This window comes from Pelodiscus sinensis, chromosome 19 (genome assembly GCF_052426305.1).
Source record: "Pelodiscus sinensis isolate ZL-2025 chromosome 19, ASM5242630v1, whole genome shotgun sequence".
Lineage (NCBI taxonomy): Eukaryota > Metazoa > Chordata > Testudines > Trionychidae > Pelodiscus > Pelodiscus sinensis.
This window is the reverse complement of record NC_143070.1, coordinates 32955742-32981908: the sequence shown is the minus strand read 5'-3', so window position 1 is coordinate 32981908 and position 26167 is coordinate 32955742. Positions and strand designations below refer to the sequence as shown.

Here is a 26167-nt window from a genome sequence, read left to right as displayed (position 1 = left end):
GCGCGCGCACCCCGCCCCCAGCCCCAGCAGCGCGCGCCGGCCCCGCCCACCTCGGGACACGCCCCCCCCCCCCCGCTCCCAGCCCGGCAGAGAGGGCCCCCCCCGTGTCGCTCCACGCGCTGCAAACGCCCCGCCCCACCTGCGAGCCGGCCCGGGCTCCGAGACGCGGGAGCAGCCTCCGGCCGGGGGGGCGGGGCCAAGCAGCGCCCGGTCTGGGCTAAGCCCTGGCGCGGGAGTCGGAGCGGAGTCACGGCCCTGCTGCGCATGCGCGAGGCGCCGCGGTCGGGTGTTCGTCACTCCCCGCGCGCGCGCGCGGGCTGGGAAAGGGAGCGGACGGCGCGGCGGTGACTGCGCATGCGCCGCGCTCGCTGAGCCGGGAGCCGTTGTGAGGGGCCGTTGGGGCCGTTACTCGCTGCGGGGCGCCAGCGCGGGGGAGGCCGCAGCCCGGCGTGAGGGAGCTGGGGGGGGGAGGGGCGCTGCTGGTGGGTCCGGCGCTGGGTATCGGGATTCTGGGGGTGGGTTCCTCTCCCCTCCCCCCTCTCCTGGGGGCGGGTCCCTCTCCCCTCCCCCTCCCCCGTGTGGCGCTTCCTGACCCTCACGCTGGCCTGGCCGGGGGGGGGGGCGGGGCTGTGGCGCGCAGAGGGGCTGTGGGGGGGGGGGGATTTGAACACTGGGCGTGAGCATGAGGGACACAGAGAGGGGGGGGTCTGGCTGGGGCAGGTGGCTGAGGGGCCATGGGGAGGCCCTGGCGGGGGCGGGGGGGAGGGAATGAGCAAACGAAGCTTTTGGGACTTTCTCGGTTTTTAATTTTGATATTTTTTTTTGTATCCTCAGTGCTGGTGCCTCACGCCTCCGCCCCCCCCCACCTGCCCCTCCAGGAAGTGACCCGGCCCCGGTCCCCCAGCCCAGAGGCAGCCATGGCTGCAGAGAATCCCCTGGAAAGTGTCCGGGAGGAAGCGCCGCGTCCCGTCTGCCTGGAGGATTTCACAGCCCCTGTCGCTCTGGAGTGTGGGCACAATTCCTGCCAGGCCCCCCTCAGCCCTCAGGGCAGAGACACTGAGCAGCAGGGACCCCTCCGGCCCAACCGGCAGCTGGCAAACGTGGTGGAACTAGCCAAGCCGCTGAGTTTCCAGTCATCAAAGGGAGCAAGATGGGACGGGGTGTGTGGGGAGCACCAAGAGGCTCTGACACTGTTCTGTGAAGAGGATCAAACTCCCATTTCTGTGGTATATGACAGACCCCAGGCTTACATGGCGGTGCCCTTACAGGAAGCTGCTCAGGAATACAAGGTACAGAGTGGCTGTCCTGTGTGATGGGAAATAACATTGGGTTTTAATTACAGTCATGCATCTGACGAAGTGGGTCTTTGCCCATGAAAGCTTATGCTCCTACACTTCAGTTAGTCTATAAGGTGCCACAGGTCTCCTCACCACTTTTGCAGATTCAGACTAACACGGCTCCCCCTCTGATAATTACAGGCTAATTTCACTGACTGTTACCAGCCACAGATGTGAACCAACCAGTGTAAAGCAGTGATCTCCAGCCTTTTAAAGTATCACTTTTTGAATTTAAACGCAATCCAGGATCTACCTCAAACCCAAATACCCTTGCCCCACCTCCTTTGTGATCCTTTTCCGAGGCCCCGCCTCTGCTCACTGCATCCCTTCTCCCTCCCCCATCCTATCTCCCTTTCATCAGGCAGGGGCAGAGGGTTGGGGTGCAGGAGGGGGTTCACGCTGTGTAAGGGAGTTTGAGCTCAGGGTTAGAGAAGGGGCTTGGGGTGCGGGAGAGTTACATGACTAGGACAGGGATTCAGGATACAGGCTCCAGCTGCTCACTGCTTACCACAGGTGGCTTCTTTGTGGTGGTGCAGTGAGGCTAAGGAAGGCTCACCCCTGCACCACTCTCAAAAGCAGCCTACAGACTCCCTCTGTTTGTGGAGATAGAATACAGGGTGGGAGAAGGAAACAGCTCCAAGGCAAAGGGCAGGAGATGTGCAGCAGCAGGGAGAGGGGGCAGCTGAAGTGCTGCACTTGATAGCCTCTTAGCCAAACCAGTCAAGATCACCTGTAAGAGGTGCCAAGATCTACCTATAGATCCCGATCTACTGGTTGGTGACCACTTCTGTAAAGCCTTAGTGATTCAAGAGATGCAGTAAAAAGTAAATGTTCTGGGGTTGTGGCAACTTACGTCAAGTCTTTACAGATACCTGATGTGGGAAATGTTTCTCTGAGGCTCTAAATCCTGAAACCCAGCCCTCACTGGTGGCAGGAGGGGTGTTTGCACAAGAGAAGGTGTTAATAATCAGAGAGGTTTAGATTACAGGAGCTACAGGCCACTCTGTCAGTGAGCTGCCTTGGGACTAGAGAAGAGGAGGTTACAAGCTGTTACTGATTGGATGAACAGGAATAATAATCTGTCATTTGCCATATAGATCCGCAATGACATCTGGGCCCTGCACAGTACCCAGCACGGGAAAGTCCCTGCTCTGAGCAGGTCACAGTCCAGTTAGACAAACTGTGGGAAGGGAAGGTGGGGCAGCAAGTTGCTCATAGTCACCAAACAGATCAGGGATAGAGTTCGGTCCTGAACCCTGGTCCAATTGTTAGACTACACTGCTCCCTGTCCCTCAGCATCGCTGAACAGTGATGAAGTGTGGCTGTTAGGAGAGAAAGATGCCTTGATAAAGCCCTAGGCTCAGAAGAGGTTTCCCACTGGAATGCTGAACTTCTGGGCTGCTCCGTGAGGGGTTAAACTCCGATGGAGCCGGTGGCACTAGATGAGGTTACTGGGCTGGATGCTGCGTGGGGGCCCAGCCACTTCAGCAGGGCTTCAGGAAGTGCAGGTCCATGCCAGGCACAACTGGATTGTAGCAAGAGTTCCAACTGGTTAACTGATGAGCTAATGTTTATCGGTGCCAATTACCGGTTAAGCTCCCCACTGCCCCTGCAGTGCCCACTTGCCTCTGGCAACTAAAATCAGTCTGCAGCTGCTGGGCATTCCCATTGGCCAGCAGTTCTTGTGGCCACCCCGGCAGACCTCACAAGAGATCCCTGGCCCCAGGAGAGTCCATTTCCGCTACCAACCCTGCCTGTCAGCAGGTTAAAATACTGTCACTGATCAAATTATAATCGGTTACATGATTAGTATTATTAACCACCTGCATCATTCTTTATGAAGGTGCCACCACCGATCTGTCCCCCATGCTCATAGGTGACCTGCTCATCCGCAGTCTCCTGTATATTTTTCTATGGACAAAGCCATGTCCAGGCCTGAGTCCCTACTGGACAGGGGTAGAGCTCCACAAAACTGGGACTCTCTTAAAGGCAGATAAATAGGCTCCCAACGTCTAATGTGGTTTGCTCTCGTGCTTATTTCTGTTTTTTCAGGCAAAATTGGAGACTCATTTGAAGACTCTGAGGAAGGAGAGAGAAAAGCTGCTGAGAAGGAAAACAGCAGCAGAAGGGAAAAGCCAGGAGTATCTGGTAAGTGCTTGTGGCTGTGGACCAGCAGGGACTGGCAGTGGGGGGGGGGGGGGGGGGGGCTGTGTTAGGAGGGAGACTCCTGTGTGGCCTTGGTGAAGTTGGGCTTATTTGTGTCTCTCCTGGATCATGAATTGCTGGGTGAGATCCATGTGTAGAAAGGGCTTGAGATCCATGTGTAGAAAGGACTCATACATGTCAGTGTATGAGTTAATGTCTGTCCTTTGTTGTTTTCCCAGACATCCTCCCCAGGTGAGCTGAATGTGCCCCTGAAGGACTGTCTGCTCACTTGCTGCATTTATCTGTTTGCTTCTTTTTCCTCCCTGGGTATCTCTGTCAGGCTGGTGCTGAGTCCTGCCTCCTGCAGCTCTGGATCTGAATTCCCAGAGCCCATGAATAACAAAAGATGCTGCCCATGACAGACATGGGAACATCCCTTTCAGAGGGACACGGGGCAAAGGAGATGCTGGGAGAGACGCATCTGCCTAGTAATCACAAAGTCAAATGTCGCAAATTTTAGGGTTTTCCAAGAAATTCTCCCTACTGCACACTCAGCTCCCCGTGAAAGGGCCGTGGGCTCCATCCATGCCCCTGACCAGCCCTTTCCCTGTTTTCACACAGAAATGGACCCAAGCCAAGAGGCAGATGATTGTGGCTGAGTTTCAGCAGCTACTGCAGTTTCTGGAGGAACAAAAGCAGCGACTCCTAGCTCAGCTGGGGAAATTAGATGAGGCGATTGGGAGGTTCCAGATTGACACTGTCAGGAACCTCTCTGTGCAGATTTCCCGTATCAGCGAGGGGATCGCTGAGCTGGAGGGGACATGTCAGAAGCCAGCAAGTGAATTCCTGCAGGTGAGACTGAGGGACAAACATCCCAGCTCCTCACACAGTGAAAGGAGGCTCCTGAATCACAAGTGCTCGGTCCCAGTTGTCAGATCTCAGTGTAACACTTTGTGCATTGCTGCCATGTGAATGACTCTTGTGCTTTGTAGAGTTACAGGCACAGATCTATTAGAGATGGCAAAGCCCCATTCTCTCCGGGGATCCATATTCCTGGGGCCAGGGCAGGGCGCCTCTTCCTAGGTTTGCAAAATCCCTTCTCAGAGGTCTCCTGTGTGTGTCCAGTGGGGCTGAGATTCTTTTCTGTGTCTTTTTTCTAGGACGTCAGAAGCGCCCTGAGTAGGTACGTGGCTCTCGCTCCCCTCACACTGCACAGAGCAGGGAAAAGGCTTGGAGCGGATGTTAGCACCACATCTCCCCAGAGCTCTACAGCCAGATGTTAGACATGAACATCTCTGATGCATTTAATTCTGAGGGTCTGATCCTTGCACTTTAGACTCTGGAATTCCCCATTCAGGGCACAGTCTGACCAAGTGTTTCTTAGAGCTGTCACCTCCTTGGGGATTGGTTGCCGGAGCACTGTGGGGTGGAACATGGGCCTGTCACTGCTGGGCACTGAGCACATTCAGCCCAGGACAGCAGGGATCAAGAGTCTGTCCCACTCGAGGGCTGTTTGGAGACCTGTGCGGAAGGAGCTGGGGAGAGGGGAGCTGGTGTCTCAGTCTAATCCCTATTGGACAGATTCCTTCAGCCCTTCACATGGGAACCTCCTGTCCCTCAACATCTAGAGGCCAAGGAGTGAGTTGGCCATGGAGACTCTATTCCCCTTTACTCCCCCAGCCAGCCTACCCAGGACAGAAGTGAAGAACAGAAATGGGATCTTTGAGGGGAAGGTTGCATGGCCGTGGGATGTGTTGCCTCTGCTCTCAGGCTGGGAGAATTGGAGGAATTCTAACTCCAGGCCTGTTAGAGCTGAGACTTTCTAGCCAGAACTTATCAGCAGTAAACGACATAAAATCACATGGAATTGTTTCTGTCCAGGTGTGATATGGGGCAGTTTCAGCTGCCGGAAGAGATTTCTCCTGACCTAGAAGAACAAGTCAGAGGTTTCTCCCAGAAAACGATTGCCCTGTCGGAGACTCTGAGGGAGTTCAAAGGTACCTGGAAGAGATGGATGAGGGGAAAGTGGTTCAAGTATCTGAGACTATTGAATCTGGGCTCTGAAGCCAACCTTTCCCTGCCTCAGTTCACACATAGATAATGACAGCCTCATCACAGTTCTCTCCTTAGAGACACTGAGCGAACAGACACAACTGCTTGCAGATGGAGCCAGGGGTTTGCAAACTCTGAACCTCCCATTCAGAGATCAAAATGGCCAAAGTTACTGTGATGGCCACGTGTTCTGCCACCACAGCTCCAGGTTATGATAAGAGGCAGTAAGTGAGTGAGAAATCAAGTGGAAGGGGGTGAGGAGGGAAGAGTAAATCTCATTTACCGCTCGTCTCTCCTGGGACAGGTGTGAGGCTGCAGGGATATTGGCTCCATTGCTGGAAGGTGCCCGAGGGAGAGGAAATGAAAGTTTCAGACTCTTTCATACTAAATACTTGAGTGTGTCTCTGATAGAATTGAAACGCAGAGTTCAGAGTGGGACATTGTTATAAATAGGAGAGCCTGGAATCTCACCTCTCTTATCCCTTCCCCCACTAGACACACTGCCTTCTGCACTGGAGAGAGCAAGAGGAAAATCCCTGGGAGCTTCCAGACAAGGTGGGTTTGCTGGTGGAAATTCTTTAAGTGATGTGAGAATTTCTGTGAAAACATCTTCATGGGATTGTCATGGGAGTTACCAACCAAACCCAGGGACCACGGTGCACACAGCCCTAAATCACCCAGTGATCAGTGACAAGCCTCAGGGGTGCTGCATGGGGACCTGAGGACATTTGGAGAAACACTGGTCTATAGGTTTGTGATGCTAAAGGGGTGAAGTTAAAGCACACAATGGACAGCACCTTCAGGCTCAGATTTCACTGCTCAGTCAGTTTCAATATCGGGTTGGTTTCAAACAACAAATAGGCTGAAAGGCTCCTTCACCCAAACTCCCTCCTAGACCCCCTCTGTCTGTCCTGTATCCCAAACCGTTACCCCAAGCATCCTCCTCCTCCCAATGCCCATCCTGGATCCTCCATTTCCTGCATTTGTCATGCAAGAGTGCAGCTCTCAGCCACTTTCCATTTGGCCCCCCCCATGAAAATTTGGCCCACCTCTTCGAGTGGATACGGCTCAGTGAGAGCCAATATTTGAAAGCTGAAGCCAGACTATTTCAGAATAGAAAAGAGGCACAAGTGTTAGGGAAGAGGATTAGCTGCTGAAACAATTGAACAAAGAACTGGTGGATTCTCCCATCTCTTGATGTCTTGAAATCACTGGGGGACTTTCTAGAAAATACACTGTGGGGAAGCAGAGCTTTGTGCCTGGGTAACTGGACTAAGTGTAATGGCTTGTGCCACTGAGGGGGTCAGACTGCATGATTGAGGATATCTTCTGATCCCATGAATCTTAAGATCTCATCCTGCAAACACTCAGCGCAAGTGTTTAATAATAAACACCCGTATTTAATAATACCACCTCCATTCAGATGCTTAACTTCACTGATCCTCTGTTGTGGAAAGGGTTTATAACGTCTCTGTGAGATGAGAGCAAAGTTTGTGCTGCAAATCTGTGAATGAAGACTAAGGGTTTTAAATACAGCAGCCTGCATTTAACCTATGTCTATGTTCAGGCAGATGAATATGTGGCTTGTTATCAGAAACACTGGGTGCTGAGAACTGGATCCCATTGTTGCAGAGACAGTAATCTTATAGCTCAAGCCAGGTACGGAGAGAAATGAATATGGATTTGGGATCTAACTCCCGTATGCTATTAATGGAATATCTAGACTAAAACTTTTGTCCACTGTGGCAGAGTCTAACACGTGTGTCACGTCACTAGGGACAGAGTCTGAGGAGAATGGAGGTGTGGGAAGGATTAAAGCCCCTTCTGAAATGTCTCCAATTCGCCTTCTCCCCCTGCCAGGCTGCAGAACACTCATGTCTGTCTCTAGCTCAGCCCCCAAGCCTTCAGAGCCAGGGACAGGAGATGGCCATGGCAGAGCCGGTTAGCATCCAGGAGGTGGCTGTGTATTTCTCTGAGGAGGAATAGGCTTTGCTGGACCCAGGCCAGAGAGCCCTCTACAGGGATGTGATGCAGGAGAATTATGAGGCTGTGAACTGGCTGAGTAAGGATTCCTGTCCCCTTGGGTAACAAAAGCTGGGTGGGTTCTGGAGCAGCTGGGTTGGGTTTGGTTCAGGGTCATGCATTGTCTTTGCCCACAATGTCATGAGTATCTGCCCCAATAATCCTGGCTCTTCTGTGAAAGACTGTCCCCTCCGTGGCCCCTCCCAGGGAAAACAGTGGAGCTGCTCTTCCCACAGTTAAGGTCTCACTGCGCTTCCCCCCCCTATTTTGCCCATCTTGTGCCTTGACTGGAGGTGTGAGTAGAAGGGCTCAGGCAGGAACAGCAGGTACCAGAGGTCTGGGTCTGGCTCTGGCTGCTGTTAGTGGCTGCAGGTTCCCCTTGTGGCAATGGGCTGAGCCACTGGAAGGTGGGTGCAGTTCCCAAAGTCCTTCCTGCCTATAGCTAATCTCTGTGACGTGCTGTTCTTGCCAGTGGGAGGGGCTGGATGCTGGGGCTGAGGGAGGGTGGATGAGGCAGTTCACGCACTGTGAGTATTTTGTCTGAGGTAGCTTTGTAGTAGAGAAACGTGAGCAGAGCTCTCCTTGCATTTCAGGCACAGGCTGGGTTTCCTTTCAAAAGTTCAGCTTCACTCTCTCTGGGGCTCACTTGCCTCTGTGTGCAGTGGAGATAAATCACATCATCTGTGTTGTCTTTTTAGAGTGAAATATCTTCGGGTAGGGACTTTTTCTTCCTGTGTGAATGTCTAGCTTCGTGCTCAGGAGACCTGTGTTCAGTTCTCTGCCCGTCACAGTCTTCCTGTGTGACCTTGATCAAGTCCCTTAGACTCTCTGGCTGTGTCTAGATTGGCAAGATTTTGCACAAAAGTGGCCGCTTTTGCGCAAAAACTTGCCAGCTGTCTACACTGGATGCTTGAATTTGCGCAAGAACACTGATGATCTAATGTATGATTGTCAGCGTTCTTGCTCAAATACACTGATGCTCCTGCTCGGGAAAAAGCCGTCTTGCACAAATGCCTTTGCGCAAGAGGGCCAGTGTAGATAGGTAAAAACTGTTTTGCGCAAAAAAGCCCTGATGGCAAAAATGGCCACCGGAGCTTTCTTGCACCAAACCGCGTCTAGATTGGCACGGATGCTTTTGCGCAAAAGCATCCGTGCCAATCTAGACGCTTTTTCCGCAAATGCTTTTAACGGAAAAACTTTTCCGTTAAAAGCATTTGTGGAAAATTATGCCAATCTAGACGCAGCCTCTGTGTGCAGTCACCTCTCTCTTTAATAGCTGTTATAGAGTGTTCCTGTTTCTCAGGGCTGGGAAAGATACCTACATTAAAGAGGGATAATGCTTAGCTTCATATGTGCACCCCAATAGCACAGTGGGGTCCTGATTTACACCAGAGTTCCCAGGTGCTGCTGTGATTGATACTTTTGCTTCCCGCAGCGACTGCAGTGCCATTAGAATTGCTGCTAGCGCCACAGAGCGTTGTTATGGCTGTTCACGGTGGCTCTTTCTGGAGCTCTGATGCCAGCAGAACTGGCAAAGCCTGCGGCTTATCCATGCAGCTGTCAGCCGACGGTCAGGGCAGGGGTGTGTGTCTGTATGTTACCGAGGAAAAAGGTTTAATGTCCGTGACTTCACTGCTAGGACTGGGGTCCCGTTGCAGAGGGCAGCCAACAGGCAGACATGCCCCAAGTTTATAGGAAAGAGCTTATTACACCTCAGATTTTAGCTGCTAGGTTACAGGATCCCTTCGCAGCGGACATTCTAGGGAAGACTGAGAGATGCCCCAACGGATCTGTCACCTAGGAGTGGCATGATCCAAATGCCCAAGCTCTTCATATACCTGTCTCTGACTGGCTGAAGTTCTTTTAAATTGTGCTTGGTTCTGTTACAGCAACTGAAGGAGTCAGGTTAAAGCTTAAACAGTTACAGGTTTATTAAAAAGACTTATAAAAGCATATGGTTAGAATGGCTATTGCTCTCTTAACTGCTAGCAAATACGGATCTTATGGTTACAATGGCTATTGCTCTATTTCTTAACTGCTAGCAAATATAGATCTTAAAACTGATTACAAAGAAAATAAAGATAGAAAATAGAAATAATGGTACCAAGTGACAGCTTAATCTTTAAAGAGCTCTGAGTCTATGTGTACACTTAAGACAAAGGACCACATCCAGGTACAATTTTTACCCCCTTCTGTGCCTCTCGACTCCAGCGGGTCAAGCCAGGCCCGGTCCCTCAATTCCTAGGAAAGACAAATACGAGGTCGGCGTCCCTGTGGAACCTCGGGAGGTCAAACACCTAACCCGACCAGCAGATAGATGGTAGATTGACACTCAGAGAAAATGCGCTGCTGGATCCATCTTTATACCCCTGGGGGCCCGTATCCTCTTTCTCATCTAAGATGCCAAATTGTACTGGTCCGTTTTGTGACACCAGTTCTTACAAGCAAGTTTCAAGTTAATTTACACTTGCAAGAGAGAGAACTAAATTGTGAGTACTAGACATTATTTTACTGGGCGAGAGATTCCTCCTCCCGCGGACGGCTGTGTGTTCGTATCAATATGGGTTTTAGTCAAGGGCACTCCTCGGCAGCCTCTTGGTCAGCTATTGGCATATCTCTGTTTACAGCCATTCACGGTCACTGAGCCTGCATATCTAGGCAAGCAAAAATGGATATTACAAGGGGGGTTCCTGTCTGGCTACAGTAGCACAGCTCAGGGTTGCCACTAAGAAAGATTCAGGCTCCGTTTGGAGGCTAAGGCACTCGGCCAAGTTTATTGTGAAAAGGAGCAGAGTGCTAGTGTCCTACCTCCTAAGGCACAGGTATAGCGAGACTTGTCCCAACCCAATAATGGTACCAGTCAGTCAGCAGTGAGAATGCTGCCCCTCAGCCAGCATCAACATGCCCCTCTTGTGACTTCTCATTCATTGACACAAACAAGATGCATGTTGCATGTGTTCTACCCCCTTAGCCTCCTGCCTGTTTGTTTGAACAAAACATCCGTATCCATTATCCCCTCATCCCGCTCTTGTGCACAAGGGTCAGTGTCTTTCTGAGCCATCTCTTAGGACCGTGTTTGCAGCTACTGCGGGGATCTGTGTGTTGATTGGCCTCTTCCTGCTCAGGAATGTGCTTTCCTGGTTAGTTGGTCCCCACTGCCCCACCATTCTGCCAAAGCCCAGCCTGTTCTAGTTCAAAAAGAATGGACACACGCAGCTGCAATAAACCTTTTGCGAAGTGTGCTGGGTGCCACGTCAATGGGAATGTTCTGATGTGATGACTATGATTATCTTATTTAACAGCAGTAGCACAATGATCTCCATGTTCATGTCACAGGTGGATCTTCTGAACAGAAAATGAAGTTCCAAGAAGGGGTGGGGCCAAAGCTGAGGGAAACATGCTCACAAGGTGTAAAGGTGATAGATTCTGTGCAGCCCTGGAGGGGCACCAAATCAAAGGCCAGGCTGGCCACAAGAGCCAGACTGGGAAACCACACAAAGGCTGCTGCTGGCAGAATAGAATGGAGGCTTCAGAAGGGGAGCTGAGCAACAGCCACAAGCACCGGAGAAGCAGCATGGCCCAGCTCCGCCCTGGCTTGCCCCAACAGAAGCCCAGCGCCACCCTGGGCAGCCATGCGAATGGCAACTGTTGTGGGCAGCTGGCAGGGCCCACCCAGACACAGGCAGTTGGGATCAGGAGTGTGGCACATAGGCAGGGCGTGAAGCAACCAGCCAAGGATTCACTTAGATGCTCAGGCAACTTCCTCTGCCTCCTCTGGCCCAAGTACAATATCTGAGCCAAAGATCAGGGCAAGCCCAGCCCATCAGCCAGGGGTTTTGTGGACAGAGACTTGGGGAGCTAGACATCTGCTGGGTCTTTCATCTCCAAGTCCTAGTGACCTGCCATGTGGCAGCTGCTGTCTGAGCCCTGCCTGGGGACCTTGGTGTCACACCTTCATGCCCTCACTAGAGCTCCCCTTCTGAGCAGTGTGTTCCTGTCCAGCTGTGGGATTCCAGGCGGATGGACCGGGCTGTGAGGGGGGCTGAGTTGTACCCTAGAGAGTGCAGCAGAGCGCTTAGCTGTCCTGGGGAATGAGCTGGGCCATTCCCAAGGTGGGGGAGTGATGCATCTTTACTGCAGGTGAGTGTGTCCTGGGATCTTCTACCAGCCAGAGCCCAGTCTCTGCAAGGTGGGGAAAGGAGCGTCTCTGGGTCGGTGACTCGGATCCTGGCTCTGGAAGCAGTAATGGCAAAGACCTTAATGAACAAGATCAGCACTAGGTTCATTGCTCTCCAAACAGGGTTTCCAGTCTCTGAAACTGATGAGATCTCCTGGGTGGAGCGAGAGGAGGAGTTGCAGGTCCCAGATCCTCCGAGCTGCAAGGAAGGGAAGATCATCAGCAACGCCCACACAGGTGAGCAATCAGTTAAACTGTCTCAGAAACCAATTTCTGTGTCTATAGCAGATGTAACATGTGTTTTCATGAAGTTTGACTCACTGTTGTGAAGGAGGACAATGGACTCAGCTCCTGATAATTTGACCATTATTTGAGCATGTGTCCCCTTTTCTATTCCTCTTTTAGAGTTTCCTTGCAGTTCATCGTGGAGAATAACTCCTGTCTGGATCATTCCTTTATTCTAACAGGTGACGGGACACTGACTGAGAACCATGAAAAGACTCTTCAGCAGGAAGGACTGGAGCAGGTGTCTCCATGTGGACTATTACTGAGACGGTCTGAAGGACATGTTTTCCAGATACGTGAGCAAGGAGAGAGCTGTGAGAGTCAGCATAGCCCAAAAAAGCAGCAGGGAGACCATGTAGAAGAGGGACAGGGTAACTCCAGTAATAGGAGCACAGGGGAGCAAAGAAACACAGAAATCGTCCAACAGGAAATCCCCCATCAACAGTCACCCTGCACGTGTAGTGACTGTGAAACTCTTCTTGAACATCAAAGGGTCCATATGGGAGAGAAGCCCTTCAAGTGCTCTGACTCTGGGAAAAGTTTCCGTGAGCACTCACACTTTACAAACCATCAGAAAATACATACAAGAGACACACCCCATAACTGCTCTGACTGTGGGAAAAACTTCGGTACAAACTCGCACTTGGTTATCCATAGGATGGCTCACACAGGAGAGAAACCTTTCAATTGCTCTGCATGTGGGAAAAGCTTCAGTCAGAAGTCAAACCTTGTTACCCATCGGAGGACCCACACAGGAGAGAAACCTTTCAATTGCTCTGACTGCGGGAAAAACTTCAGTAGTAGCTCAAGCCTTGTTACCCATAGGAGGAGCCACACAGGGGAGAAACCTTTCAATTGCTCTGACTGCGAGAAAAGCTTCAGTCAGATTTCACACCTTGTTAGACATAGGAGGACCCACACAGGGGAAAAACCCTTCTATTGCTCTGACTGTGGGAAAAGCTTCAGTAGCAATGCAGACCTTATTACCCATTGGAGGAGCCACACAGGAGAGAAACCTTTCAATTGCTCTGACTGTGGGAAAAGCTTTAGTCAGAAGTCAAACCTTGTTACCCATCGGAGGAGCCACACAGGAGAGAAACCTTTCAATTGCTCTGACTGTGGACAAAGCTTCAGTTTCAGCACAGATCTTGTTCGACATAGGATGACCCACACAGGAGAGAAACCCTTCAGCTGCTCTGACTGTGGGAAAAGCTTCAGTAGAAGCTCACACCTTTTTAACCATAGGAGGACCCACACAGGAGAGAAACCTTTCAATTGCTCTGACTGTGGACAAAGCTTCAGTTTCAGCACGGACCTTGTTCGACATAGGATGACCCACACAGGAGAGAAACCCTTCAGCTGCTCTGACTGTGGGAAAAGCTTCAGAAGAAGCTCAGACCTTTTTAGCCATAGCAGGATCCACACAGGAGAGAAACCTTACAATTGCTCTGATTGCGGGAAAAACTTCAGTCACCGCGCAAGCCTTTTAAACCATAAGAGGACCCACACGGGAAAAACTTTTCAATTGCTCTGACTGCGGGAAGAGCTTCAGTCAGTGCTCCTGCGTTACTAGCCATCAGAATACATACAAGAGAGTCGCCTTATAAAAGCTCTGATTGCAGAAAAGGCTTCAAACACAGGTCAGACTTTGTTAAAAATTAGACAGTCCACAGAGGGGAGAAAACCATTCAGTTATTCTGACTGTGGGGAAAGCTTCGGTCAGAGCTCAAATCTTCTTAGCGGTTGGAGGAGCCGCAGAGGGGAGAAACGTATACCCTGAGTTCCCTTTAAGCTGCCTGGCCAGGTGGCTGTGGTCCCAGAAGACCCCTTGGGGAGGGCCTCCTGGGGTACTGACCTGGCCACTGCCACTCACCTTTCTGCTCTCTGGGGCTTCTCACCACCCGGTCCTGCTGGGGCAGCTCCTTAGTCTCCCCTGGCCAAGGCCACAAGCTGAGATTCCCGCCCGCACCCCCGCCTCTGAGCAGCGGCACAGACGCTGAACCTCTTCAGGTCTGGGGAGAGAGCAGTTTAGGGCCCAGCTTCCTGGGATAGCACTCCGCAAATGGGATCAAACCCCAAAGAATGGGGTAAGCCCCATTTAGCAATGAAAGGGGAATGTGCACACCGATTGCTCCCATAGGTAGTAATTGTTTACACTAAGCTTGATAGTAAGTAAAAGTGGTTTTATTAAGTGCAAGCTGTAAGATTTAAGTGGTGATAAGTGAGAACAGGCAGAGCAAAGCAGATTACAAACTCAAAGATAACAAAATAAATGCTTTGTTAATGCTCCACTGAAACTTCAGTACAAACTTTTACAAAGTCCCCCTAAAACCTCTTTCCCAGATGCCCCTCCCAACCAGGGCTCTCCCCCACCCTGGGGTCTTTGGCTCCTTCCTTCAGATGCAGCCCAGCCAAAAGACAAAGTCCTCTAGGTGGATGTTGTTTCCAAATAACGACTTGCTGTGTAGACATGCACTGTAATTCCGAAATAAGGCTGCTGTGTAGATGCACCCCAAGGGTCACTGACCAGTGGCCTGGGCTCCCCATACTCAGGAATCCCAGTGTGGTTTCTGTGGTCCTAAGTCCGGCTTCTGAGGGCTGCAGGAGAAAGACCTGGTGGGGACAGGGAAATCCCAATGAACCTCCCAGCAGAGCGCGACTGGTTCCATCTCAGAGCCCTGGTTGCGTCTCTGGGTATAGTTCCTGCTGGGCTTTTCTGGACTACTCCAGATCATTTGTTCAGGTGAACTTGTGTTTTTGTTTTAGTACAATGACATATAGAACTTTTTAACTAACACAGACATGTAAAGAGGCAAGAAATAAAGCAGGTTTAGCCACTGCAGAAGAAAACAAGTAAGTTTATTTATTTCCTAGATTCTGAGGCTTAAAAGATTTCCTTATGTTTCACTCTTATAAATGTCAACGTGTTGAATAACCTACCCTGTGTTGTGGGTTTTATCTCTCTGTGAAGGCCATCGGGTCATGCACTTTGATCTCTGGTTAGTTAGATGTGCAGATAGCACAACACAAATGAGAACTTACCAGAATGTTCATTGTATTTTAACCATATGCTAGCCTTTGCCACAAGCTGTGTGTGCAGTTTAAGCAGTGACAATGGTCAGTAATTCTCAGCAGTGGGGCTGGAGCAAAGGAAGATGGGGGCTTGATAGTTGCCCTGACACTGTGACACCACCCCCTGCAGAGATACCCCTGTCTGCAGGTTTCTAATCTCCCAACCCAAGTCCTCCAGGCCAAGTACAGCTGAGCTGGGCCAGCTACAGCCTGGCCATCAGGCTGTTATCTCAGTGTAGACATACGCAGAGCATTTCCTTTTGAGTTGGTGCCTCAGGGAGTCTCTCCACTTTCCAGCCCCCCATGTGTGAGTACTGCTCTCTGGGGGTGCCTGGGAGAGTTGGGCTGAGGGCAGGGTCGGCCCGAGCCATACTTGCACCCTGGGCAGCGGGCATGTGGTGCATGCATGCCTCTGCCCCAGGGTGGCAACCTATGGGGGGCGCCTGATGTGGCATCCCTTACCACTTCGATCAGGTGCCCCCATAGTTTGGCGCTCTGGGCAGCTGCTCGGCTGGCGCCCCGGGCAGCTGCCTGGCTAGCTCCCCCCCAATCCTGCCCTGGCTGGGGGTGTGAAGTGCCAGGCTGAGTGAGGTGGGGATGAGGACTAGAGTTTGTCTTTGTTTCTTCTTTGCAAATAAAGCAGATGGTTAGTTTCTCCCACTGCTGGGCTATGTCTACACTTGCGGCTTCTTGCGCGAGTAATATGCAAATGAGGTTAAGTGTGGAATATCGCCAAGCCTCATTTGCGTACCTAACGAGCCACCATTTTTTTTCAGAAGAGGCTCTTGTGCAAGAAGGAGCATCTACACTGCCCCTTCTTGTGCAAGAAAACCCCTCTTGCGCAATGCCCTTACTCCTATTACTTTTCAGGAAGAACAGCATTGCGAAAGAGGCTGCAGGGCCCTGCACGGCCAGGCTTGGCCTGCCCCCAGTGGCACCAAGCTGAGCACCAGCGGCGGTGGCTGGGCAAGGCACATGCCTCCTGCTGCTGCCAGCTCCGCACGCCCTCCCCCACGCACCGGGTGGGGGCTGGGCTGTGCATGCGCCCTTCCCCAACCCAGGGTACAATTAACCTGTCTGCCCAGGGCGCCGGAATGGCTTGGTCTGGCCCTGAGGAAACCCCCTCCGAGGGGAAAGCAGGGATGTTGCTGTGGTGTCCCTGAGAACAGTCAACCCACTCATCTGTTGACCCAGCGGGCAGCAGCCTGTGGCTCATTTCCCCTTCCTCACCCGGGCGGGGACATGGCTGGGAGTGAGGGTGTCCTGTTTCTGAGGGGGTTCTGACCAGTGGGCTGGGACGGGGCTTGGCAGAAATCTTTCCCAGAGACACAAGCTGGAGAGAGGTTTGTGGGGAAGCATTTTGTAAATGTCGATGGATGTAAACGGTTCCTGCAAGTGGGGGGTTTGAAGCTTTCATTGAAAAATTTCCTCTGTCCTATTGTTTCTGCTCTGTGGTGTTATCCTATTTGTCTGCCATGCAAAAGGTCTGTGTCAAACCCAGATGGAGAAAGGTGGAAAGAGCCCCCCTCTTTCTCCATTCAGTTCCTTCTCTGCTCCCTCAGGCCCACTCCTGTCTCTCACAGCCCCAGCTGCTTTGCTTTCTGCCCCGGTGTGTACCCTTACCTGGCGCTATAATACCACGGGAAGGGATCCTTTGCCAGCTTCTTAACTAGTAGCACATTTAGGGCATGTTTACAGGGCAGGGCAAAAGTCAAACTAAGATACACAACTTCAGCTGCTTACTTGTGTAGCTGAAGTTGAAATAGCTTCTCAGCTTTTGGCGCGGTCAACAGCAGGTAGTGGAAGGAAGAGAACTCTCCCTTTGACTTCCCTTACTCTTTGGCTGTGTCTAGACCCGTGGTCACCAACCGGTCGCTCGTGAGCTACTGGTCGATCTCGAGGCCTCGACCAGTCGCTCGCGAGGTGTCCTGTCAGCCCCGCCCCCATTTCCCTCCCACCCCCCAGAAGCCCCACTACTTACCTCGAGAGAAGACGGAGGTAGTGTCAGCTTCTGGCATGCGGGAGTTTGGCCCCAGGGCTTCCCAGTGCGGGGAGGGGGTTGGCGCCAGGACAAGCGCCCGCGTGGCTTCCCTGTGCGGGTGGGGGGGTCGGTCCCTTGGCCAGGCGCACGCAAGGCTTTTCTGCACGGGAGGATTGGCCCTGGGGCAGGTGCGCGTGGGGCTTCCCTGCATGGGTGGGGGGCTCGGCCCCCTGGGCAGGTGCACACACGCGAGGCTTTCCTGCATGGAGGGGGGAGTTGGCCCCGGGGCAGGCGTGCACGCGCGGGGGGCTTCCCTGCGTGGGGGGGGTTTGGCCCCGGGGCAGGCGTGCACGCGTGGGGCGCTTCCCTGCATGGGGGGGGTTTGGCCCCAGGGCAGGCACGCGGGGCTTCCCTGCAGGCGTGTGCGCAGGCCCCCTGGGCAGGCGTGTGCGCAGGCCCCCTGGGCAGGCGTGAGTGCAGGGCTTCCCTGGGGGGTGGTCGACCCCGGGGCAGGCACGCGCTGGTTTCCGGGGGTGGAGGAATGCTGGGAAGAGGGAGATGCAGGGGTCTCTCTGCCTCCACTGGCATCCCACTCCCCTGTCCTCAACTACAGAATGCTGTCCACACTCCTGTCCCCACTCCCCGAACTCTGTCCCCAGCTACAGAACTGTCCCCACTCCCTGAATTCTGTCCCCATTCGCGTCCCCACTCCCCAAATTCTGTCCCCACTGGCACTCTGTCCCCTGCTGCAGAATCCTGTCCTCTGCCCTCCCAGCACCCTGTTCCCGCTCCCCTGCCCCCAGCCACAGTACTCTATCCCCACAAAATGTATAATTATAAATGCTTCATTTTAGATTTAAATAGCATGAATAAAAAACAGACCATTTATTTCATAACTATAAACATGTGATTTTAATTGTATGTCTCACATAATTTAAAAATAAACTGTTTATCAGAGTGTGTAAGCAAGGGCTGGGGATAGCAAGTGATGGACAGGAGGAGAATAGAGAGGGCAGGGCTTCAAGGAAAGGGCAGGGTGGTAGATCTTCGCCTGTTCTGAGATTTAAAAAGTGATCTTGGGTGTAAAAAGGTTGGAGACCACTGGTCTAGACTGACCAGTTTTTCTGGAAAATCGGCCACTTTTCCGGAAAAAACTTGCGAGGTATCTACACTGGCTGCTTGAATTTCCACAAAAGCACTGACGATCTCATGTAAGATTGTCAGTGTTCTTGTGGAAATACTATGTTGCTCCCGTTCGGGCAAAAGTCCTTTTGCGCAAAAGTTTTGCACAAAAGGGCCAGTGTAGACAGCCCAGTTTTGTTTTCCGCAAAAAAGGCCCGATGGCGAAAATGGCGATCATGAAGATAAGGGATCTTTCAAAAAAGGCTTTATTTTTCGAAAGATCAGCGTTAGACTGCTGCTTTTCTCCGACAAAGCTCTGTGCCGAAAAAACAGCAGCCATTTTTATGCTAATGAAGCACAGGAGATGTAAATCCCTGCTTCATTAGCAATTGCAACACGTCTAATTTACATCCCTTTTCCGAAAAAGGGATGTAGTCTAGATGTAGCCAAGGGGTTTTTCCCCCCCTCCTCTCTCGGTTGGGGGAATAGACTCCTTTGCTTCTGCTCTCCTATGAGGATGGAAATGTCTGTCCTGGGTTCTACTAGAGGTCAGAGACTTCCCACCTAAGAGCTAGAGAAAGCTAAAAATGAATTGCCTTGTATGCTGAGACTGTAACTGAAGGGAATGTCTAGCATGGGGCTTGAACCTATGACCCTGAGATTGAGTCTTATACTCTACCAACTGAGCTAGCCATACAGTGCCCCACGCTGATACCCTGTCACAGGACAGAGGATCAGCGTGTTCTCAAATGCTTGATTCAAGGCTCTGTCCTGTCCCCAATGGGGCGTTCTGGTCTGTGTGTGGAGGCCTAGGCACACTGGCCTCTTTTACCACAAGAATGGCCCCTTTTCAGTCTCTCAGGTAACAGGAGAAGAGTCCGTAGCAGCAAGGGAAGGTCCCCTGAGTGAAACCAGGCAGAAACGCCATGTCTCACGTTCTGCAGCAACCCTTTCTGCCCTGGCAGGCACTGCCCCTTCTCGCACTGGCCTGGGCCTGGCATCCGTCCCCTCCCAGCACCACAGAAAGCCCCTTGGCATGAGCTTGGGAAAGCTAGAGGCCTCAGGCCTGTTCCCCCTGAGAGGCTTGTGCCTTGGCCTCCTCTTCCCATGGCGGCTGGCTCTCCTGGCTGCCCCCTGAGCGCTGCTGGCCAAAGGAGGCAGCAAGGCAGGAGTGGGGAGAAGAAGCAAGTCCCACTGAGGCCGACAGCTCAGGCTTAAGCCTCCAGCCCCAGCACAAAACCTTCAGCCCGGCCTCTGTTGCTCCCTCCTCAGAGGGGAGGAGGAAGCCCTGTTGCCTCAGGCCGGGGGAGGTGACAGGAGGCCTCCTCTCACAGCCTTACGCTTTGCTTCCATGCCGGCTAGGGTTGCCAGGGGTCCAGTTCTGAACCGGACTGTCCAGTATTTGAGCTTTCTGTTCAGGAAACAAACTGAGAAAGTGTAAATGAGGAAATAGAAATGTCGGGTATTTTCTAAATAAGCTGGAATGTAGATTGTGAGGTGGTGTCAAGTGAGTCCAGTATTTCTGTGGAACCATCTGGCAACTCTAATGCCGGCAATCGCAGGGGCCAGGGAGCTCCCTGGCTGGCCGCATCCTCAGCCACTTCCTGCTTCATGGCCCAGGCCCAGGCAGTCCAGGTGGGTCTCTGTGGGGCATTTTGTTTGCTGTTGTCCAGGTGCAGGGGGCCCAGATTCTGCAACACACACAGGCCCCATAGGAGGGGGCTGGTTTGATGCTTCACCCCACGGCCTGGCAACAAGCCTCCAAACTCCTGCTGTGTTCGGAGAGCCCCGTTGGCTGTGTGAATTCTGTGGGGAAGGTGACGTCAGGCCTGCGCACTGGGATTAGTTACCAGTTTCCCTGGCCCTGGGGCACTGCTGAGCTCACAGCTGTGATGGCTGAGTAGTTACAGCGTCGGACTAGAAATCCAATAGGGTTTCTCTGTGAAGGTTCAAATTCTCGTCACAGAGAGGCCCGTGTCTGGCTGCAACACAGCTACACAATGTTTGCAATGCTTTCCTCACACTCCCCCTCCCCTACTGTTCTTTTCAGAGCTACAGCTGGGATAAAGGCTCATGCTGGGTCCCTAGGGGTGCACGTATGCTGCACTGTCCCCCGAAATAAGGTACGGAATTTGAGCAATAGCAATTGCATACCTTATTTTGATGCTGTTTCAAAGACTTTATTTTAGTTGGCACAGAGCGCCATATTTCAAAACAAAGCGCTTTTCTCAAACATCCCTTACTCTTTGTAGAATGAAGCTTACACAGACGCAGAGGAGCTATCCAGAAATAGCGTTGCAGTGTAGACTTACCCTGAGGATGCATTTAGGTGCACACCCTGGGCTGCAAGAATTCAGTTTATCGCATCCAGTCCGTGAGGGCAGGACCAAGCACTGTCTAGAACAGACCATCCCCAACAGGTGTCTGTCCAACCTGCTCTTAAATATCTCCAGTGATGGCATCTCTACCATCCCCCTGGGCAATTTATTCCAGTGTTTCACCCCCCTGACAGGCAGGAAGTTTTTCTAACGTCCAACCTAAACCTCCGTTGCTGTAGTTTAAACCCACTGCTTCTTGTCCTATCATCAGAGCCCAAGAACAACAATTTTTCTGCTTCCTCTTTGTGAGACTGTGAGGCTACGTCTAGACTGGCATGATTTTCTGGAAATGCTTTTAACGGAAAAGTTTTCCGTTAAAAGCATTTGCGGAACAGAGCGTCTAGATTGGCATGGATGCTTTTCCGCAAAAGCAATTTTTGCGGAAAAGCGTCCGTGGCCAATCTAGACGCACTTTTCCTCAAAAAAGCCCCAATCGCCATTTTCGCGATCGGGGCTTTTTTGCGGAAAACAAATCTGGGCTGTCTACACTGGCCCTTTTGCGCAAAAGGACTTTTGCCCGAACGGGAGCAGCATAGTATTTCCGCAAAAACACTGACAATCTTACATGAGATCACCAATGCTTTTGTGGAAATTCAAGCGGCCAGTGTAGACAGCTGGCAAGTTTTTCCGGAAAAGCGGCTGATTTTCTGGAAAAACTGGCCAGTCTACACACAGCCTGAGATACCTGAAAACTATCTCTGGTCAACCCAATGTGGGCAAGCTGAGAGTCCAGGCATAAGTTCCTTCCCCTACTGCTGGAGGGTTGGCCCAAGTCCCTTTTAGCCCCCCGCTGGGCTCAGTAGTCCCCTGTGAACAGAGGGGACTGTATTACTGCCGCTGTAAGATCAGAGAAAGAACACAGGGATTCCCCTGAGCCTCAGTAGCAGAGCACCCAGGAAGCAAGAACAAGCCCTTTGCGCCCCGCCCCAGAGTCGAGCCCGATCTTTACAGAACATGTGGTGCTCAGTGCGGTATTCAGAGGGCTCCTGTTCTTAGCCGCCTGGTCAAAATGCCCCCAGCCCTGCCTTGGGATATGCTGCTCCTGCTCTGGTCAAAAGGTGCAGAGGGATGAGAAAATTAGCAGCCACAAGGCATATTATCTAGGGACTCTCAGAAAGGCCTGGCGTGACGACGAGCCAAGCTTGCACACAGCTGAGTGAGAGCAGCCAGTGCGGTTTGCTGGATTGGGGCCTATGTTAGAGAGAAAGAAGTGGGCCTCTTACCACAGTCACCTGCCCCTCGTAGCTCACGTCTGCACCTCCGTGCTGCTAGTTGGTGCTGTTGCTCCCACCTCCCTCAGCAGAGAAACGCAAAGACGCCCGCTCCAGTGCAAACAGACAATTGTCAGTGCTACCTGCCTCGTCCCCTTCAACACAGGGACAGTCATCACAGGCACTCGCAGCTTCCTGCTGCTTCAGGCCTGGATTTAGCTCCTCGTTTGCTCTTCTGGAGCATGGAGATGGGTTACTTGAGGTTTCAAAACATGTAAGGGACTTGAGAGTACAAATCTCACCAGGAGCCCAGGGAGCTGCTTCCGCTCCCAAGTCCCTGGGGTGTAGATACGCGAAGCTGCAAGGAAGCCAGATGGCACTAGTGCTGCTGGAGCCAGGGAGCGGTGTGGTCATTGCAGCCTGGGCTCTCAAGCTCTCCGAAGCCCTAGGGCTGGGACTGTCTAGCTGGGGTCTCTGCCATGATGATCAGTGCTGAATTTTAACAAGGAGCCTTTCTCCCAAGTGTTCATTGGGCACCAGAGTTTAATGTGCACCTTACTCTGCGCTGCTGCACACGGGACACTGCTACAACCCAGTGCCTGTAGCACCAGAAGAATTTGCTGGAGGCAAAGGGCTGCCTAGACCAGTGGGTTTCAAACAGCAGGTCACAACTCAGTACTGGGTCGCAGAAGGTCAGGCATTGGGTCTTTGTTGCTGCAGCGTGATCAGTGAGGGAATAAGGCAGCTTCCTGCCTCTCCTGGCACTACAGCAGCGCTGCACCCTGGAAGTGCCCAGCAGCAGGTCCAGGTCCTAGGTGAGTGCAGAAGGCAACTGCAGGGCCTCTGACTGGCACCAACCTGGCTGTTAGTTCTGCCCCTGCCCAGACCCCACCTCTGACCCTCCTGTAGCCCCAAGGGGTCTTCTACTTACCCCTCCCATCCCTGGGGCTGGAGGGAGGGGCAGGAGCTTTCAGGTATCATAGAGATAAGGAGCCAGAGGCTGGGTACAGAGGAGTCCTCCAGGGTCATAGACACTGGGGGGTGTGAGGCCAGAGAGGTTCATTTCAGGGACACAGGCTGAGTGCGGATTCTGACCCCACACAGAACCAGGGTCGGATTCTCTCCCCAGGGAGGGAGCCCGGCGGGAAAGTGAAGATCGGGGCCTCGGCACCAGCATCGATAAATGTCACCTGCCCCCGGTCACAGTCCAGACAAACCCGGATCCTGCGGGGGCAGCTCAGGGGCAGTGGGGTGCGAGGGGAGGTGAGAACCCGGAACCGACCCCCGCATCGCTGCACGGCCCAGATTCCCCCCTTCGGGCTAAATGTGATCCATCCCTTCCTCCTCACAGACTCTCTGGCCACCCCCACAGCCCAGTATGGCCCATCCCCCACCTCCACCTCCCAGCAATGTCTCCCCGAGGTGAACCCCTCACGGCCCAGCACACAGGGCACAAGGCTAAATCTCTCCGGGTTGCTGAGCACCCAGTCCCACGGAGATTCCCAGCTCACACGTTTCTCATCCCAAGACAGGAGGAGCTGGGGACTCGCCGTGTCTGGATCCAGAGTCACCGTCGCTGGGGAGAGAGAATCAGGGTGTGAGGGGCAGAGCTCAGCCCTGGGGGCGGCTGGGGCCATTTCTCACCCTCCCCAGCAGCCCTGTTGTGGCTGGGACAGGCCTGGGCCTCAGGGAGCTGCCTCTGCCCTGGGCCCTGAGACTGAGCCAAGCTGTCACTGCAGCGCCTCAGCCTGGGCAATGGGACCCGCTTCATCAGCTTCTCATTTGTGTGCAGAGGCTGCAGCCTCCTGCCCCCCAGCTCGGGCTGCTCCACCCCCAGGGCCAGGCCCAGAGCAGGAGGGTTTGGGGGGGGCAGAGGAGGCAGCTTGAAACCCCAGAGGGAAACTCCCTCCCCTGCTGCAGCCTCCACCCTCCGCCCAGGGCACAGAGGGGAGGGGGCAGCGCGGGGGAAGAGCCGCCTCACCTCAGAGAGCAGGGCCTGGGCATTAGTCACCCCCATGGCAGTGGAGGGTTCAGGGCTCCTCAGGGTAGCTGGGCTCAATGTGGGGAGCCCAGCTCTGGCTTCTGGCCTAGCCGGGGGCAGGGCCTCTAGGGAAGAGGGTCTGGAATGGGGTCACTGGGAGAGGCCAGGACAGGGAAGAAGAAGGTGCCCCCCTGCCTGCAAACTGTGCCCATAGTAAGAAGTGGGGAGTCCGACCATCCCATTTCTTACAGGGGACAGGACACGGCCCCTCGTCCTTCTGCTCCAGTGCCCCTGGGTCTCCTCATCGCTCAGTGGGCAGGTTTTGGGCTCTGCCTGCCGTGGTCACTGGGGGTTTGGTTGGTGAATTGACCTACAAGCTCAGGACGATGTTTTCACTCTCCACTTGAAACCTCACCCTGTCTAAAATGTCCTCTTGCTCTCTCCAGCGCAGCGGGCAGCGTGTCTGGTGGGGGAAGGGAGAAGAGAGGGGAGATTTCAGGAGTCCATATTGCCCACGACATCCCGAGGCCTAACACACAGCCCTGGGTTTTTGTTATAGCAGAGACACACCTGGGATGTGTCTACACTGCAGAGATGATGGAGGCTGCCGCTGTCGATCTCCAAGGGTTCGAATTAGCGGTCGAGTTAAGACAGCTAATCGAACTGAGGGGCACTTCTGTCGGTGCCAGTAGCTCTTATTGCAGGAGGAGTAAGGGAAGTAGGAGGCGGAGCGCTCTTCCCTCCATTGCCAGCTGTGTACACAGCGCCAACTGCTGAGTTAAGCTACTTCGACTGCAGCTACCCAATTAACACAGCGGAAGTTGTGTAACTTAATTCAATTTTGTCTCACAGTGTAGACGTACATTCAGGTATTTCCTATAAAAATGTTTTAAGCCTCCTACTTCCTCTCTCACTCAGGCCTCTCCCAGGAATTGAACCAATGTCCCTGCCACCTCATAGCCACCCCAGGACAATCCGCGAAGAGATTCGCTTTCTCCTCAAAATCCCCCCTACGCTCTTCAGACTCCACAGGGTTTGGCTCATTCGCTCCCTGACATTTGTCACAGCCTAGGCCCAGATCCTGAAAAGACTTGGGCCTCCAAATAACTTCACCCACTTTGGTTCCTTGGACACGAGCGGGAAATTCAGAATTTGCAAACTCCTGGTTCTACCTGTGAGCCGTGGGGTCTGTGTACTCAGTGTCCCTACAGAGAGCAGCACGGAGCTGGGCATGTTTCGGTCTGTTGGCCATTTTGTGCTCTAATCGTCGCTGCAATTACAAAGCAGTTTTTGGAACAAATAAGGTTCAATGAATCCACCTGAATTCTGGGATGGCAAGTGGGCGCCATTCTCACCTCACAATTCAACAGAAACTTCATCTAACCATGGCCTCAGACGCTTCACTCTCTCCCCCCTCCCTTCTCGGTACCTGTGAACTGCCTCAGTGTCTCCAACAGCGCAGTCGTTTGCCGGGAGAAACCCCTGACTCGCTCGTCCAGTTCAGGAGAAATCTCCTCTGGCGGCTGGAACGGCCCCGTCTCACACCTGGGGAGAGACAACGTCACATGGGGACTCTGCACCGAGTGACTCAGTTCTCCAGCTCTGGCCAGTGAGTCGCTGCTCTGCTGGGCCTGGAGTTCGAATCCTCCAGTTCTCCCAGCCCGAGAGCAGGGGCAGCGCAGCCCTTGGCCCTGCAACGTCCCCTCAAAGGTCCCATGAACAGTCTGCAGCTCTGGCCTGGGGAGACCAGCTGGGGGACAAAGGGGGAATTGAGTCTCCACGGCCAACTCACCCCTTGGCCTCCAGGCGCTGAGGGACAGGAGGTTCCCAGGGGAAGGGCTGTAGGAATCTGCCCACTAGGGACTAGACTGAGACACCAGCTCCCCCCCTCCCCAGCCCATTCCCACAGGTCTCCAAACAGCCCTCGGGTGGGACAGACTCTTGGTCCCTGCTGCCCTGGGCTGAATGTGCCCAGTGCCCAGCAGTGACAGGCCCATGTCCCACCCCACAGCCCTGAGGCAGCCAGTCCCCAGGGAGGTGACAGCTCCAGGAAACACTTGAGCTCAGACTGTGCCCTGAATGGGGAATTCCAGAGTCTGCTGGGCCAGGGGAGAGCCGCAGGCTGACGCTGATCAGAGATTTGTGCCCAGCCTGTGACCTTCCCCTCACATCTGGCTGCAGGGCCCTGGGGAGATGTGGTGCCAACATCAGCTACAAGCCCTTTCCCTGCGCTGTGCAGTGTGAGGGAAGCGAGAAACACCTACCTGCTCAGGGTGCTTCTCACGTCCTAGAGGGGAGAGAGAGAAAAGAATCTCAGTCGCACTGGTCATACACGCAGGACCCAGGGAAGGGATTTTGCAAAAATGGGGAAGAGAGGCCCTGCCCTGGTCCCAGGGCCATGGAT

At 53.2% G+C, this 26167-nt stretch overlaps 3 protein-coding genes across 3 annotated transcripts in view; 2 read left to right on the top strand and 1 right to left on the bottom strand.

Annotated features, from left to right (window-relative positions):
- LOC149523085 (uncharacterized) overlaps positions 1-26167 on the top strand; it is a 175517-nt gene that overhangs the window by 37957 nt on the left and 111393 nt on the right. The gene's annotated exons all lie outside the window — the stretch shown is intronic.
- LOC142824459 (uncharacterized) lies at positions 683-19877 on the top strand. The gene is given in 9 exon segments (XM_089771243.1): positions 683-1289; positions 3390-3485; positions 4104-4334; positions 4643-4665; positions 5364-5479; positions 6030-6089; positions 11857-11970; positions 12201-13530; positions 13532-19877. Coding segments are annotated over 9 exon segments (2619 nt in total). The 5' UTR covers positions 683-734; the 3' UTR covers positions 13626-19877.
- LOC149523087 (zinc finger protein RFP-like) overlaps positions 17933-26167 on the bottom strand; it is a 23524-nt gene continuing 15289 nt past the window's right edge. The window contains exons 5-8 of the mRNA XM_089770518.1: positions 26028-26050; positions 25193-25308; positions 24179-24226; positions 17933-23358 (exon numbers count right to left, since the gene is read on the bottom strand). Coding sequence (XP_089626644.1) covers positions 22847-23358; positions 24179-24226; positions 25193-25308; positions 26028-26050 — 699 coding nt within the window. The 3' untranslated portion in view covers positions 17933-22846. The remainder of the gene's footprint in view (positions 23359-24178; positions 24227-25192; positions 25309-26027; positions 26051-26167) is intronic.